This window comes from Ipomoea triloba, chromosome 10 (assembly GCF_003576645.1).
Source record: "Ipomoea triloba cultivar NCNSP0323 chromosome 10, ASM357664v1".
NCBI classification, from domain to species: domain Eukaryota; kingdom Viridiplantae; phylum Streptophyta; class Magnoliopsida; order Solanales; family Convolvulaceae; genus Ipomoea; species Ipomoea triloba.
Window position 1 is genome coordinate 2,358,868 of NC_044925.1, and position 18,694 is coordinate 2,377,561.

Genomic DNA, 18,694 nt, shown 5'->3' on the forward strand with positions numbered 1-18,694 from the left:
TTATTTTATTTTATTTTTTTAAATTTAAATTTATCCGTTTTTTTTTTTAATTTTATAAATTTTATTTTATTGTGTTTTTTTTTTATCAGAAAGACGGAACGGCATATGATTGGCCGGTGAAGGGACAAAGAGCGTGTCCGGTTGGGTCGCAGTTTCTGACGTTGCCTTTTGGAGTTACTATTTTGTCCTTATTATCTCTTTCTCTTTATTGCGCCGCTAGTCCTCCAATTTTTGCAATATTTTCATTTTAGGAACCCAAAAAAATAATGCCTCTTTCTTTATTCTTAGGGACTTTTTTTTTTTTTTTTTAAATAAATTTTTCTTGTCAATTAAAAATATACTTAATAATGCATATAATTTTATTACTGAGTATCCTAAATATAGTCACGGGATCAAAAAGGTTGAAGTTTGGAGATAATTTAAACGAATTTTTTGTCGTTGTGGATATCATGAATATAGTGACATTTCAGTATTCTCATATCTGAATCTTAGTTGTTTTTTTTTTTTAATTCTATTTTGATTTTAATAAACTATTTTAATTTTTTATTACTCGTGATTCATTTGACCTAAAATTAGTAACCGTTTATAGAAAAGAGCCACATGTAAGATATAAATGCTACACCTTTCAAATGTTAAGTCATCTTTCTCAAGTTATAACTTTTGTGAAGAATAACATGATTCAGGACTTGATGTAACTTTTGGTGAAGTAACAATGGCATATTAATGTGCCACTATCTTGGTAGCACCATTACTAGGGTATTTTGCCTTTGAAAACAAAGATGGTGATGTGAGGAAGAGATGAATCACAAGTAGAGAATTAAAATGGGAAGGATGATTTTATTTCAGAAAAAGAAAGTATCACATATTTAATTTCACATATTACACATTTACACTTTTTGAAGGGTGTTCATTATTAGGTTTTATAAGGGTAGAAGAATTGCAAGTGATAAAAAAAAATAAAGGAAGTTGTGCATTAATTAAAAATTTTGAAAAAGGTCATAATATTGGATTAATTAAATGTAAACGTATTGGGTTTGTTTGAAAATTAGCGGTTAGCATATTGATTAGTGGTTAGTGAATAGTGAATTATGTTAGCGATTTTGATCAATAAATTGTAAAATGATATTTGATAAAATTAATTTTTTTTTTTACTATTAGTGGTTAACATATATAAAGGCCTATAAGAACATTTGTGCGATAATAATAATAATAATAATAATAATAATAATAATAATAATGATAATAATAATAATAATAATAATAATAATAATAATAATAATAATAATAATAATAATAATAATAATAATAATAATAATAATAATAATAATAATAATAATAATAATAATAATAATAATAATAATAATAATAATAATAATAAGCTTTATTTATATAACAATAAAATAAAAACTAAAAACAAATGAAAACAAGACCACGACAACAACAATAATATTTTTTTTTAAAGAAAAAAAAAAAAAGACAAATAGGAGCCTATGTGTTGTGTTGGCTCCCTTTGTCTATTGATCTAACATCTGGAATCAAGTGAAAATGAGGCGTTGAGCCTACTCTACAATACCCCTCTTTTAGTTTTTTTTTTTGAGAGAACCTCTTTTAGTTTTTATTTCTCATCTGATGTCTCACACTGGATGAGTAATGAAAGGGAACCCAAGGCTCCTCTATTAAAGAAGCCTTGAGGTTTCCAACAATATAAGAAAAAACTTATATAGTATAAGTGTGTTTTGGAAAAAAAGTATTGTCTTTTTCCAAAACCCAAACCCCAAGGTTGCTAAAAGTAATGTTTGGGCTTGTTCGTATGGGCAGTTCAATTGGTAACATGGGTGAAGTTTGAGAAGAATGACAAGGGATCAAGTTTCACTAGCGGTAGTGTGAGGGGACTCCTTGTGCACAGTAAGCAAAGGTCTAGCCTCTGTGTTCAGTTGAGTTATGATTCACCAGCATCAGTGTGAGGGAGGAGCTCTGTGTTCAATCGAATTACCGGCCATGATTAACATCCTCCCATGCTTTGTTGGACTAGGGGTTGGGGATTTTCCTTTTGGGAAGAAAGTAATGTTTGGGGGTTCAATGGTTTGGAGCAAAATCATTGATTATCAAACACCTTATTTAGTGTTTTGGTCAAGTGAAAAATGTTAAATATGGTCAAATCCGTTAAAATTTGGTAGATCAGTCATTTACCAAACATTACTATTTGTTTAAAAAATTATAAAACTTGTAAAGTGAAAATATGCCCCCTAGCCCCTAGGGAATTGATATAATAGATGAGAACTTAGAAGTATCACTTAAAATTTGCTCTCAATGATAGAGTGATGTTTTGATTCTTACCTCGAACATTGGAGGGTCGAGTTTGATGTTAAGTCTCGAAACTAGATTAGCTTGATTTATCTCCTCATGGACATATGTGTGAGTTCAAGGGTCCAAGATATAATCTGGCGAAGTGGAGAAAGTTGAGTTATAAAAAAGGAAAATAAAATGAAAATACTAATTGAATGGTTGTAGGCACACATTAGGTAAAGATCATAGCAGAAAACCTATGTTATTAATCAACAAAAAAAAATGAAAATACTGATTGAATGGCTTTAGGCACACACTCTGTAAAGATGATCTTTTAAAAAAAGGAATTTGGAAGTGATTGATGATAATTGTTCATTTGACTTGAAACAGTGTGAGCTAAGGTTGTACAACGTACGCTTTGCATTGATGGTGATTGAGTTATCCACACCCGAATTTTGGTCGTCTATAAACTAAGGACTTCTGGACTTGTACAATGTATTCCAACTATGGATCACTTTTCAGTTGAGATAAATCCTGCAACAAATGATTTTTTCTATTTTAATTTGTAACTTTAATTGATTGTCTAATTAGCACTTGAGCATGTATTAGACAATGAACTAAATAAGAAAGTTCTCGAACAAGGTTTGTTTTAGGGACATTTAGTTCATCTTATCTCTTATAACTTTAAAATGTGAATATCGTAATATCATATTATCTTGTTTGGTTTAAGGAAATACGAGATTATTGTTGTATGGAATATGAAATTTTTAAACTTTATTTGTAGTTCATTTTTTTAATCTATACTATATATAAAAACAATATCCTCCTCCCAAATTTTCCCCCCAAAACTTAGGGGTATTTTGGTAAAATCAATTATTTTATTTATTTATTATTTTATTATTTTATTAATTATCCATCCTATAATATTATTATGGTAATATGATAATGATAATATGATAATATGGTAATATTGTTAATATTAATGGGTGATGGGTGATTGATGATATATAATTGATAATATGGTATATGGTATTATTCTTAATATTAATATATAATATATTAATATATACTAATATTAATTAATTAATTGGTGATTATTTTAAAAAAGAATAATTAATTGGTGATTGGTGATTAGTGATATGGTAATATTGTTATTGTTATATACTAATATATACTAATATTAATATTAATATATATATATATATATATTAATTGGTGATTAGTGATATGATAATCTATATCTATATATCTATATATATTTATATAATTGACATGTAATTAACTATATTAGAATGAAAGTTATATAATATTGTAGTAAAATTTTTACATGTCAATCATCTATATTTACATAAAATTAAAATTAATTATACTTTCCTTTTGAAAAATCTTCCATATTATGTTTATCCTCCACTATATAATGATGAGAAATGACTCTTCTCTCACAACGTACCAATATCTGTGCTCTCACTATTAGTTAGAGATCTATAATATGTAATTCTACGAAGTCGAAGATCGAACTTTAACACGCGTAGAATTGTTATGGTATGCGGTATGATTTAATTTTTAGTTGATTCATTCTGCATGTTGGAGATCCTTATGGTGTAGTCTGCATTCCATAGAGTATTTTGTAGTACTGTGATTTAGTTTGATTTTAACAGCTCAATATGCTTTAATTTTTGCTGATAAGGTTTCAAGTAGCTAGGCCAATTTTGCCATGGGCGTATCACGTATGTAAAATTACAATTTTCAGAGTGACTATAGTGAACAATCAAATGTTTTCTATAATTATATATTTTAATCACATTACTTTGATTGGTAATTTCTAATGGAAAAACATTGTATTGTAACTTTGTATTACAAGATTTTGAATGATAATACGTTATTTAACTATCCATCTTTTTAGTTGTACTGTGCAAAATAACTAGCAATCTACGGATGCTCATCTATATATTGTAGAATTTGCAATCTTGATCTTCCCCATTTACGGATGCTTATGTAATTTGGTAAAAATGGTGGTTACTATACTTGAATAAATCCTCAATTATTCATTCCAATTGTTCGTTTTACCATTCCAATTCTTCATTTTATAAAAAATGGTGCATTGGAAGCTAAACATGGGTCATTGTATCATTGATTGTTGATTCCAATTATTATTAATCTTTATCATTAATTGCACAATACTAATTCACACTTATTAGTTAAAAAATGGTGATTACTATACTTGAATAAATGAAATAATAATATTAAATTTTGTAGCCTCGATTTAAAATCTATTATGTTAATATAATAATAATAATAATGATAATAATAATAATAATAATAACAATAATAATAATAATAATAATATAATACTCCGTAGTAATAATAATCTAAAATTCTTAATATAATTTTCCTAATAATAATAATAATATAATAATAATAATAATAATCCATAACTCTTAATATAAGTTTGTAACTAAATTTTCCTATTAAATCTGTTTATAAAGGTAATTATAAATATAGAATTGAGAAATTCCTATTATATTTTATTTAATTGATATTATTCCTAATATATTTTATCTAAAAGGCTTCCTTCCTTTTTTATAACATTGTTCCATATGTTAATCCGTTTAATATGCTAATCTATATAGGTAATTACCATATACTATTTACCATCTAAATAATCCGTGGTAATTACACTATATTTAACATCTAAATTTATTATGGTCATTAAACATAGAGATTTCATTCTTACGATAATTTTATATATTTTTACTTCAGATAATGTCAATTACCCGTGCATTTCATTTGATTACTTTTGAATAAAATCTTAAAAATTATGACAACTAATGAATTAATATTGTTGTTCGTAATATAAATTTTATCAAATCAGTTAACGAAATTGATAATACACATATTACATCCATAATTAGAGGAGATTAACAAAATTATGATAATTATTTCAATTCACGTATTATTATGCTAATTCACATATTATTACGTTCATCCAATTATGTAAATTATTTCAATTCACAGATTGTTACACATATAAAATTTGCTAATGGTTACGTTGGAATAAAATCTTAATAATTATGGTCATTGAGAAATTAGTTCAAACATTATACTTTTATTAAACGGTTTTTTATACTTGTCGTAATTTTATCTAATCAATTAAAGAAATTAATGGTACACATATTACGGACATAATTAAAGAAAATTAAACATACACATATATATTACGGATAAAATTAAAGAAAATTAAACATACACATATTACGTCCATAATTAAACAAAATTAAAGTATACATTATTTTTTAATTATAATATATACTCCTTAATTACCATACTTATTCATAATACATGGACGTCATAATTAGCATAATATTAATCTATACTATATATAAAAACATAAGAATAGTAAATGCATATTTTAAATTTTAAACAATAGTAAAGGTAAATTAAAAATAGAATGAAAATATTTCAATAATAATATTCTACATCATTAATTAAAAATAGAACAGAAATTAGGTAAAAATACCAGTGGATCTATTATTCTAATTGACTAATTAACTGAAAATAAAAAAAAAATCGACTAAAAATGAATCTGATGTTACTAATTGATTGAATATATAAAAGGAAATGAATATTAATAATTGACTGTAAATAAAAAAAATATCCATAATTAACTAAAATGAAAAAGAAAATGGTCATATCATTGCAATTTAATTAAAAAAGGAAAACATTATACATCATAAATAATCAAGGCATATTATAAACAATATTAAAGATAAATTAAAAAAGGAACGGAAATAAAAAATGAAACGGAAATATTTCAATAATAATATTCTACATCATCAATTAAAAATGGAACGAAAATTAGGTAAATATTACTATGTAATTCTTTTCATTTTTCCTAGATAAGGTTGCCTGATATTAATTTACACATAACAATCGGCACTAATAATTAAAAAAAATTAAAAAAAATAGAAGAACTGCCGGAGACGTCTGTTTTTTTTTTTTTAATTTTATTATTATTATTTTAATTAAAATTATTTAAAAATTTATTTTAAAATTAGTAACCACCATGTCATCACAATTGTAGGTAAACAGGTCAATTTGGACTTTTTTTTTTTGAAAACATGTCAATTTGTACTTAATTGCATGAGTTTATATAGTTCAGGAATCCAATTGCATTATTTTTGAGTTCGATGGCCTAATTGCAGTTTTGTGTGTAGTTCAGTGGTTTATTTGACCATTATTCCGAGAAAAATGATATTACTAATTGATTTAAAATATAAAAAGATCGTAATCTATATTCTATACTATATATAAANTTTGGTAAAATCAATTATTTTATTTATTTATTATTTTATTATTTTATTAATTATCCATCCTATAATATTATTATGGTAATATGATAATGATAATATGATAATATGGTAATATTGTTAATATTAATGGGTGATGGGTGATTGATGATATATAATTGATAATATGGTATATGGTATTATTCTTAATATTAATATATAATATATTAATATATACTAATATTAATTAATTAATTGGTGATTATTTTAAAAAAGAATAATTAATTGGTGATTGGTGATTAGTGATATGGTAATATTGTTATTGTTATATACTAATATATACTAATATTAATATTAATATATATATATATATATATTAATTGGTGATTAGTGATATGATAATCTATATCTATATATCTATATATATTTATATAATTGACATGTAATTAACTATATTAGAATGAAAGTTATATAATATTGTAGTAAAATTTTTACATGTCAATCATCTATATTTACATAAAATTAAAATTAATTATACTTTCCTTTTGAAAAATCTTCCATATTATGTTTATCCTCCACTATATAATGATGAGAAATGACTCTTCTCTCACAACGTACCAATATCTGTGCTCTCACTATTAGTTAGAGATCTATAATATGTAATTCTACGAAGTCGAAGATCGAACTTTAACACGCGTAGAATTGTTATGGTATGCGGTATGATTTAATTTTTAGTTGATTCATTCTGCATGTTGGAGATCCTTATGGTGTAGTCTGCATTCCATAGAGTATTTTGTAGTACTGTGATTTAGTTTGATTTTAACAGCTCAATATGCTTTAATTTTTGCTGATAAGGTTTCAAGTAGCTAGGCCAATTTTGCCATGGGCGTATCACGTATGTAAAATTACAATTTTCAGAGTGACTATAGTGAACAATCAAATGTTTTCTATAATTATATATTTTAATCACATTACTTTGATTGGTAATTTCTAATGGAAAAACATTGTATTGTAACTTTGTATTACAAGATTTTGAATGATAATACGTTATTTAACTATCCATCTTTTTAGTTGTACTGTGCAAAATAACTAGCAATCTACGGATGCTCATCTATATATTGTAGAATTTGCAATCTTGATCTTCCCCATTTACGGATGCTTATGTAATTTGGTAAAAATGGTGGTTACTATACTTGAATAAATCCTCAATTATTCATTCCAATTGTTCGTTTTACCATTCCAATTCTTCATTTTATAAAAAATGGTGCATTGGAAGCTAAACATGGGTCATTGTATCATTGATTGTTGATTCCAATTATTATTAATCTTTATCATTAATTGCACAATACTAATTCACACTTATTAGTTAAAAAATGGTGATTACTATACTTGAATAAATGAAATAATAATATTAAATTTTGTAGCCTCGATTTAAAATCTATTATGTTAATATAATAATAATAATAATGATAATAATAATAATAATAATAACAATAATAATAATAATAATAATATAATACTCCGTAGTAATAATAATCTAAAATTCTTAATATAATTTTCCTAATAATAATAATAATATAATAATAATAATAATAATCCATAACTCTTAATATAAGTTTGTAACTAAATTTTCCTATTAAATCTGTTTATAAAGGTAATTATAAATATAGAATTGAGAAATTCCTATTATATTTTATTTAATTGATATTATTCCTAATATATTTTATCTAAAAGGCTTCCTTCCTTTTTTATAACATTGTTCCATATGTTAATCCGTTTAATATGCTAATCTATATAGGTAATTACCATATACTATTTACCATCTAAATAATCCGTGGTAATTACACTATATTTAACATCTAAATTTATTATGGTCATTAAACATAGAGATTTCATTCTTACGATAATTTTATATATTTTTACTTCAGATAATGTCAATTACCCGTGCATTTCATTTGATTACTTTTGAATAAAATCTTAAAAATTATGACAACTAATGAATTAATATTGTTGTTCGTAATATAAATTTTATCAAATCAGTTAACGAAATTGATAATACACATATTACATCCATAATTAGAGGAGATTAACAAAATTATGATAATTATTTCAATTCACGTATTATTATGCTAATTCACATATTATTACGTTCATCCAATTATGTAAATTATTTCAATTCACAGATTGTTACACATATAAAATTTGCTAATGGTTACGTTGGAATAAAATCTTAATAATTATGGTCATTGAGAAATTAGTTCAAACATTATACTTTTATTAAACGGTTTTTTATACTTGTCGTAATTTTATCTAATCAATTAAAGAAATTAATGGTACACATATTACGGACATAATTAAAGAAAATTAAACATACACATATATATTACGGATAAAATTAAAGAAAATTAAACATACACATATTACGTCCATAATTAAACAAAATTAAAGTATACATTATTTTTTAATTATAATATATACTCCTTAATTACCATACTTATTCATAATACATGGACGTCATAATTAGCATAATATTAATCTATACTATATATAAAAACATAAGAATAGTAAATGCATATTTTAAATTTTAAACAATAGTAAAGGTAAATTAAAAATAGAATGAAAATATTTCAATAATAATATTCTACATCATTAATTAAAAATAGAACAGAAATTAGGTAAAAATACCAGTGGATCTATTATTCTAATTGACTAATTAACTGAAAATAAAAAAAAAATCGACTAAAAATGAATCTGATGTTACTAATTGATTGAATATATAAAAGGAAATGAATATTAATAATTGACTGTAAATAAAAAAAATATCCATAATTAACTAAAATGAAAAAGAAAATGGTCATATCATTGCAATTTAATTAAAAAAGGAAAACATTATACATCATAAATAATCAAGGCATATTATAAACAATATTAAAGATAAATTAAAAAAGGAACGGAAATAAAAAATGAAACGGAAATATTTCAATAATAATATTCTACATCATCAATTAAAAATGGAACGAAAATTAGGTAAATATTACTATGTAATTCTTTTCATTTTTCCTAGATAAGGTTGCCTGATATTAATTTACACATAACAATCGGCACTAATAATTAAAAAAAATTAAAAAAAATAGAAGAACTGCCGGAGACGTCTGTTTTTTTTTTTTTAATTTTATTATTATTATTTTAATTAAAATTATTTAAAAATTTATTTTAAAATTAGTAACCACCATGTCATCACAATTGTAGGTAAACAGGTCAATTTGGACTTTTTTTTTTTGAAAACATGTCAATTTGTACTTAATTGCATGAGTTTATATAGTTCAGGAATCCAATTGCATTATTTTTGAGTTCGATGGCCTAATTGCAGTTTTGTGTGTAGTTCAGTGGTTTATTTGACCATTATTCCGAGAAAAATGATATTACTAATTGATTTAAAATATAAAAAGATCGTAATCTATATTCTATACTATATATAAAAAATCCTCCTATTTCATTCCCCGCCTAAACTTTTGTAGTCAATTAATGAAATATTTTATTGGTCAAATAATTAATAAAGCTTATTTGTTAAGAAAATGCATGTAAAATAGAAATTAACTAATATCTATAAATTGATAATATGTATACTCACGTATCAACACTATTAATAAAAGTAAAATCATTTATCGGGAAAAGAAAAGGATATTACTAATTGACTGAAAATTATTTAAAAACTTTAATAGTTAATTATACTTTCCTTTTGAAAACTCTAAGTTATTTAAACTTTAAAAAAATTAATTGAACATGGGTTGTTAGATTTTTATAATAATCAAAATTAATTCATTCAAATATGGAGGAGGAAGATAAAACTAAATGCAATATGGGGAAAATGAATATACTTAAAGTATAAAAGTATAATTACACATATATTAGTGTAATTGACTAATAATAATTGCCTAATAATTATTATGATAATTAAGTTAAGCATTGGTCGTTGAATTTATTTTTATAATAATTACAATTAATTTATTTCTCATTTTCTCATATTTATTTTAGTAATAATATAATTATATAAGTCATAATATAATTATATAAGTCATATTACTTATAGATCTTTTTAAGATAATTTTAGACAAACAAGTCATATGTTATTCAATTAATTGAGTAATATTTTTGTACTAATCTTATAATCAAATAAATGTACACGTTCAATATTAGAATTTTTTATAATTTCATATTTACTTTTATTATATCAATATAATAAAAAAAATTTATCCACGCCCGGGTAATTGGACAATTATTTGTTCTAATTCAAAGGAAAACATCAGAAAACATAATCGATCCAATCAATTTCATCAATTGTGCTATATAATATTCGATGTTATAATATATATAATTGTATATTGATCCAAATATTCTTTAAATATTATAACAAATTCATTCCGTGCAACGCACGGGCGAAAATACTAGTATATAATAAACATAATAATCACATTAGCCCATACATTTTTAAGTTATGTAAAATTCTCGTGAATGTTATATTATATTATCTCAAAACATACATAAGAACCGGTAACCCTTAGTAATTCATCTTGCAATAAAATAAGTGTGATTAATTTATGAATTTCGTAAAATACTTTAAAAGTTGATAAAAGAGAAATATTATAGATTTTTTAATTAATTAATTTTTGTGATAAGGGTATATATATATTTCCTTTGTTCATAGAGAATATTTTTGTTTTAATAAGGATAAAATAGAACATCAAACTACATGTGAAACTGCAATTGAGTCATTTAATTTAAAAAATGCAATTAGGTATTCGAACAATTCAAAATTATGCAATTCAATCGAAAATAACATGTTCTCTTGATCCTTGTTGACGTGATGATTAACCCATTAAAAATTTAATTTTTAAAATATATTTTAATAATTTAAATAAAATAAAATATTAAAAAAGATAAATACCCAACTCTCTCCCCCGCCTTAATCTCTTGCCACGGATAAAAGACATTTTCTTCATCTTCGGTGATGACCTATTTAATCATTATTCCTTTTGTTTTGGGATGACAAGAAAAGCCTATAGCCACTATTCGAAAATGTGTACTACGTAAAGGTAAATCGCACTAAGAAGTCATTGTGCGACTAGTATAGTTCAACCAAGAGGTATTGACAATAATCAAACTCGTGGCCTACAAGTACGAAAATCATGTTATACTTACTCGGTCACCCCTTTTGAAATAATATTTATTGTTACTATATGAAAATAAAAAATAAAAAATTTGTCTTATGAAAGTGTGAATGAGATAGAGTGTTTCTCTTCTAATTTAACTTATATGAGATGTTACTATACCCTATTTTCACAAATTCAGAGCCTCACAGGCAAACAAGACTTGATTAGTTCCAACTTTCCATCCCTATTTTCCTAGAAAATGGAAAATTTCTCATTTGGAAAATTCCCCGAATGGGGAAAGCCGGAAAGGAAACTTACCAAACAAAAAGTATATATCTGCAAGCACTTTTTACATGTGTTTTCCTCTTTCCATTCTAAAAACTCTTTTCTTAATAACTAAAGACTAATTTTAGTTTGAATTGAATTGTATAGGTGTAGTTTAACTTTACCTAAAAAAAAAAAGAGAAATGATTTGCAATTCAGAACTTTTTAACGTAGAGCACATATACAAAAGTATTAAGAACTCTCTTACCAATTATCCCAACATTTTTATGTCCAATGCACTTGTTGTAATACTTGAATTTTTAGAACAATTTTTTTTTAATTTAAAAAAAGAGTAAATTATTAAATTGATGATAAAACTTATAAATGAGTGCTTTGTTACTGTCTTATATGATACAAACGTGATTAGTCTTGACTGTCCAGTTTGTTCTTCGGTTAGGTATGAGAATGTATGAAAATAATGGTGGGATGTGTATTTTTGTTCCAAGTTCTTTCCCCGTGGAGTTGGATGTTGCTATCATATACACCAATAATCCAGTTTCGTTTGTTCATTGGTTTCCAATACCTCCAATTTGAATAACGTACGAAACTGCTAAACCACAGATGGTGGAGTAGGTAAAAACACAACAGTGTTACGTACGTTGACAATCAATCAAACCAAATTATTTACAAATAATAATGTTCACAATAGTACTACGTAATATTTAGTGCATGGATTATTCCCTACCAGAAACATTTTTTTTTCCTTTCTTTCTTGTCTTATTTGTTTATATTTTTATATATGAAAGATAGATGTGTGTTGGGGAAATTAAATTATTAAACGAATAATTTTTTTTAAAAATAATTTTTTAGTTGATAATATCAATATAATAACAATCCACAATATAAATGAAGAGATAAATTCATTTTTAGTTTTAATTTAATCATATGGATTTACTGGCATTGCTATATTTGGTTACTTGTTACAATTCTCATCCAATTGATGATAATTTTTAAGACCATCTGGTAATTTTACAATCTTAACATATATTCTATTATTGTTGAAAAATGTTTATAAACCCAAAAAGAAAAAAATGAAGCAAATTTTTATGAAAAATGTCTATCAAATTGTTGTGTATTATGTTGTTTATATAAACATTTTTCAGTAGGAAGAGAATGTATTATCAACTAGCTGGTCTTTATAAAAAGGATATAATTAAGATATCCTAATAAAATTACATCATACGTGGTTTCAACTAATTTAAAGTTTACCAAAACCATCAATCAAGACTTAGCCATAATTAGTGAACCAATTGGTATTAGTGACGTGCTATTATATATTATATTCTCCATGATGATTTTGTGCAATTAATTAATTTTTGACAATAGTATGTATTGCATAATATATACTGAATGATTCTCACACTCAATGACTCAAAACCTATAACTAGCTAGCTAGGCTATCAAGTTCGTGTACTTTAATGTTTTAATAATGTCATAATTTACTAAAATCTTACTCCAATTGTTAGACTATATCCTCTCTCTAGATCTCCTTGTCAATTGTGTGCTTCTTCTTTTTTTTTTTTCTTTTTTTTTTAATAAATATTTTAAACTATTAACATTTTAAAAATTTTGTGTTGTTCACACTGACTAGGGATGTCATTCAGGCTCGGCCGTTCAATTTCGAGCAGACTCAACTAAAACTTTTGACATTTTCAAATTAACATTTTAAACTTTCAATTTTGATAAATTAGTTTATACTAATAAATATAAATTTATACATAATTTAATCAATATAAATCTCTATTTCTAAATTCGACCCAAAAATAATTAATATGTTTATACTATAATAAAATAATTAAAATAAGTTTAATTATTTTTTTAATACAAAAAATCTCAATCATTAATAAACTCTTATCTAATGGACGTCTTAGATCAGTCCTCACTTTTTACAGGGGAAGGATGTTCTCATTTGAATACACACACAAGTTAAATGAAATCCATTACGCAATTAAATAAATGTCCAATATTAAAAAGTAATTGTATAGTTACTTTATCAAAATAAATAGATTATATAATAGTTTCACGTATAATTGGTAATTAAATTGTTGAATTTATATCTATTTATCATATTTTATTCTTAAAAAATATTCGTAATATAGTAAGTAATTGAAATCTTCATCATTGATATGCAAAATTAAACAATAATTTACACTATAAAATATATAATTATATGTAGTTGAATAAAATATATGTAGTTGAATAAAAAACTATTTCATTTTGTTCAAACTCAAAGAAATAAAAGAAAAAAAGAATTAAATTTGTTTTTAATTAAATATATGTAGTTGAATAAAAAACTATTTCATTTTTTTCAAACTCAAAGAAATAAAAGAAAAAAAGAATTAAATTTGTTTTTAATCATCACAAGATTTAAGCTAAAAGTTTTATATATACCAACACTAGAAAAAATTATGTAGTTAAAAAATACAATTAGAAAATATATTTCAACAATAATAATAATAATAATAATAATAGATCCTTAGAATTGAAATGGTGTAGACAAAAGTAAGAAGAAAATGATAAAATTAGAAGGTATTTGTAAATGTACAAGAAAGAAAGCTAAAGGTATAAGTTATCAATGCAATCAATTACATTAACATAGTTTTAATTGCAATTAATTATAAGTTAACCATTAAATTAACCGTATTAAGAAAAAACTTTAAAGATGAGAGGTAACATTGAAAATTATTTGTATATATAAGAAAGGTGTTAAAGAAAAACTTTAAAGATGAGAGGTAACATTGAAAATTATTTGTACTAATATAAGAAAGAGAGTTTAATGTACAACTCATTAATGCAATCTATTACACTAATACAATTTATATTTCCGCTATAACCCTAACGTTATTGGTTTTATTATATTTAGTAGATATATAGGATCATATGAGAACAATGTTTCACATAAAAAATATTAAATAATAATCTAGTTTATCTGTCCATTTGGGTTGATCAATGGATGGAAAAAAAAAATAAGGAAAGGTCAATTTTATCTTCTGTTTTATTTAGCCATTGATCAACCAGATGGACGGATTAGATTAATTCGCATATTTACAAGAAACACTATTTTTACTTGAATGTACCCTATAATATGGACAATAAGAAAACAATGCTTTTGGTATTAAAAAAAAAAAAGGAATAAAAGGCAAACTAATGCTAACTTGTTGAATTAGAATGACCAACTACTCTAAATTATGTAAAATTTGCGGTGACAAATAATTTTATAATTATTGCAAATTTCAATTGTACATGGTATGAAGTTTCATAGTGCATCTCTTGATATGTTAAGGTGCATCCGATTTGACCTAACTCCCGAGCCCCTATATATACAATGTATATTCGAGTTTGGGTACATAGCTTAAGAATTCGAACCAGAGTTGGATAGTAATTTTAACACACAATCATATCTAGGAAGAATGCAATTGCTGGAGAAACAGCAGAGCATTGGAGAAAATCAGAAATAATAATGGTGTAATAATGATCTTAGTTTTGGATGCAGAAGGACTATTGAATTCAGATTAATGAAACGTGAAGATGTTTTTTCGTGATTATCATTTTTTGTCATCCGAGAATTATTTGATTTTTTCATTTTTTGTAGCCTTTCAATCTACAAAACATTAAAGCCTGTCGTTATTTTTTTTTTTTTTATAATAAAAAGTAGGGCAAAAGTATTATTGGAGGTTGTCAAAACCCGGCTTAGTGACTTGTTAACCGATTTTTGAACATCATTGTATCAAAATACAATGCTGATGGATTTAATTGCTACTTTGCAAAGTTTTGGATGCAAATTAAAGAGGATTATTGGATGCTGTATTTCTGCATTGTTTGTACCCATTGATAAAGCTGTGAAGCTCGATTTGGTGGAATACCCAAGATTTAAGATCGAATCCCGGTAATTGTAACATGAGACTTTCATGCAACTTTTTTTGAGGATGATTCCTTATAGGTATCAAACACGAATCCTTCCACTTAATAGGTCATTAAATCACTATAATTTAACTCATTCATAATCTTTGTAGGGCAGGATGAAGTCTTGGGGCGATGAATTTCGCCTTTTGCACCAAAAAAAAAAAATATCAGGCTAATATTGGAAGCTATAAATTTTGCACAAAGAGGCGTATGTGTATTTACCATTTTGCCTCTAATTATTATTATTATTATTATTATTATTATTATTATATTTTAGGGGACTTTGAGTTTGAAGTTGGCAAACGAATCTTACATAATCTATTTGGGTAAGGATCAAAGGCTGTCACCATTTGCAACAATAAATGTTACATTCATACTTGTTTATCAAGGAGGTACCACCGAAATTGACTACTAATATATCTATATTTTAAAACTATCAAAATTACAACTTAAAAAAAAACACACACACACTGAGTTCAGGCTTATATGTATATACACTATATATCAATGTCTTTCGAAGAGTTGCCCTTTGAATATGACTTGATAAAGACTTTATTAAATTAGTCTTATCTCAAAGAATTTGGTGCAGATATCATGCAATATGCTAAAAATAAAGAGAGAATGAAATAAGCACTTGGATAATTACTACAGAAAAAAACAAATAATTCATTTTTGGCATACACAAATCAAGTATCCTTACCACTGTGAAATTAATTCGAATACGATTTTGGTTGCATCAGCAAAGCTCGACTCTTATTCAGGAGAAAGTAAGCCAAACCCCGGATAAGAGTCAAATATCTGACCTTGTAGTTGCATTATTATAGTTCGTTTACCAATTGCTCAAAAGTGTTGTGTTAAAAACAACACTTCAAAAAATTTGACAGAACTCAATACGAATAATGATGAATGATGAGTAAATACTATAAATAAAAAGAAATAGACTCACATTTTATAAATAATAATAAAATAAAAATATTATTTGATTTTAAAAAGTATTGTGACCTCATTTTATATACAATAATCAATACTAATATTAGTATTTGTCACAAGAGAAATTTTCCAAAATCTTTTCATTTTGGAAATTGAAAACTATTTCTAAGCAAAACAACGTAGGACTTTATTTTAAAAAAAAAAAAAAAAAAAAAAAAAAACGTAGGAGTTTGACATAGGTAACGCGTCAATGCCGACACACATACATGTCTAACGCCATTGGGTAACCAATTAAAGGAAAAGCTTTTCTCCTTTCCCCCTTAAGTCCAATGACATTTGTACACCTTAATTATGGTTCCTCCATTTTGTCACGTCCAACAATACCATTCAATCCCACTCAATAATTAATTACTTTTAAAACCAATAATTTAGAGAAAAAAAATCACATTTACCAAAATGCAAAAAATTAAGTAGGATTTTTTTAACTTTAATTTCCACTTATACCGTTAATTACGGTAAACTATAAATCTAATTATTTTTAGTGGTCTCGAATAGTAGTAATAATGAAATTTAGGGTGTGTTTTGGAAATCAAGAAAATAACTTCTGGAAAATAAGTCATTTTTTAGAAAATATTTTAATTTTTCGTGTTTGGTTGCATGGCCAAAGAATGAAAGCCGAGGAAGCATTCTCAGAAGGAAGCCGATGAAGCATTCTCGAAAGAAGCCAAGAAGAAGAAGCAGTTGGATCCGGAAAATGACTTCCCCCAAAATAATTTCTAGACTTCATTTTCCGAGTTTGTAAACACACCTTATAGAAAAGACTAAACATCACGATCCCAACTTATTAGATTATCTTGAACAAATTAAATTAAAGTATTAATGTATTATTAACTAGTTGACATTGCAATTCTTACTATGAAAAATGATTGATTAATACTACCATGAGCTTTGGACATCCTTTAAAGAGTTCTCGGTAAAACTTTATTTCGAGTAATAGTTAAATTCTAGAAGTTTTAACTTGAGTATGAAAAAAGATAAAATACAGAGTACATAAAAATCACTAGTAGTAACTAGTAATAATATTATTAATTACTTTCCTCTCTATGAACATATACAGAAGGAAAATGAAGATGATGAAGTACAAAAACAAGGTTGAATATTGAGGTCCATGGAACCCTAATGGATAATATAATTCAAGAAAATGAATATATTAAACAGCATTTAAAAAAAAAAAAAAAACCGGCATTAAGATTCACAAGGAAACTCCGAAATGCTTTGAAGATTCGGTCTCCACACTCCGACTCTCCCTCGCCGCCGATCTCTCGGCGCCGAAAGCTTCTCCGACAGAATCTCACTCAAATACTGATCCGACGTCGACACCACAACGTTGTTGGCCACGGCGGCGGCGATATCCTTGCACGACGCCCCGCCGCCGCCGCCGCCGTGCTTCCTCGCAACCTCCGACGATTTTTTCCTCCTCCTCGCCGCCGCCGACCTCGTCCGCGATTTTTCCGGCTGGTTCGGCGGCGGCGCCACCGGAATGAGGAAGTAAATCTTTCCGCGCTGGAGCTGAGCGTCGGGCGGGACCACAATGATCTTGGGGCACGCCGGCCGGGCCTGATCGCCGTCCGCCGGCGACGGCGACGACGGCTTCTTGAGCACGTGCTTGGGATGCATTTTCATGATCTCCGCCGCCTTGACGGTGCCGCTTATCTCCTCCACTCGGCCGTTTGAATGGACTATGCGGATCACGTCCAGAGCTCCGCAGGGAAGAATGCAAGATATGCAACACCGGAGAGCGTTCTTCATGCCGGA

At 26.0% G+C, this 18,694-nt stretch overlaps 1 protein-coding gene across 1 annotated transcript; it reads right to left on the bottom strand.

The window, feature by feature from the left end:
- Nucleotides 1–18,124: 18,124 nt before the first annotated feature.
- LOC116032301 lies at nucleotides 18,125–18,688 on the bottom strand. Its single transcript, XM_031274800.1, has one exon. The coding sequence runs from the start codon at nucleotides 18,686–18,688 to the stop codon at nucleotides 18,125–18,127; it is 564 nt and encodes a 187-aa protein (XP_031130660.1).
- Nucleotides 18,689–18,694: the final 6 nt, after the last annotated feature.

What these genes read in the sequence shown, in the direction of transcription:
- LOC116032301 (XM_031274800.1), bottom strand. Translation starts at nt 18,688, where the DNA reads ATGAAGAACGCTCTCCGGTGTTGCATATCTTGCATTCTTCCCTGCGGA.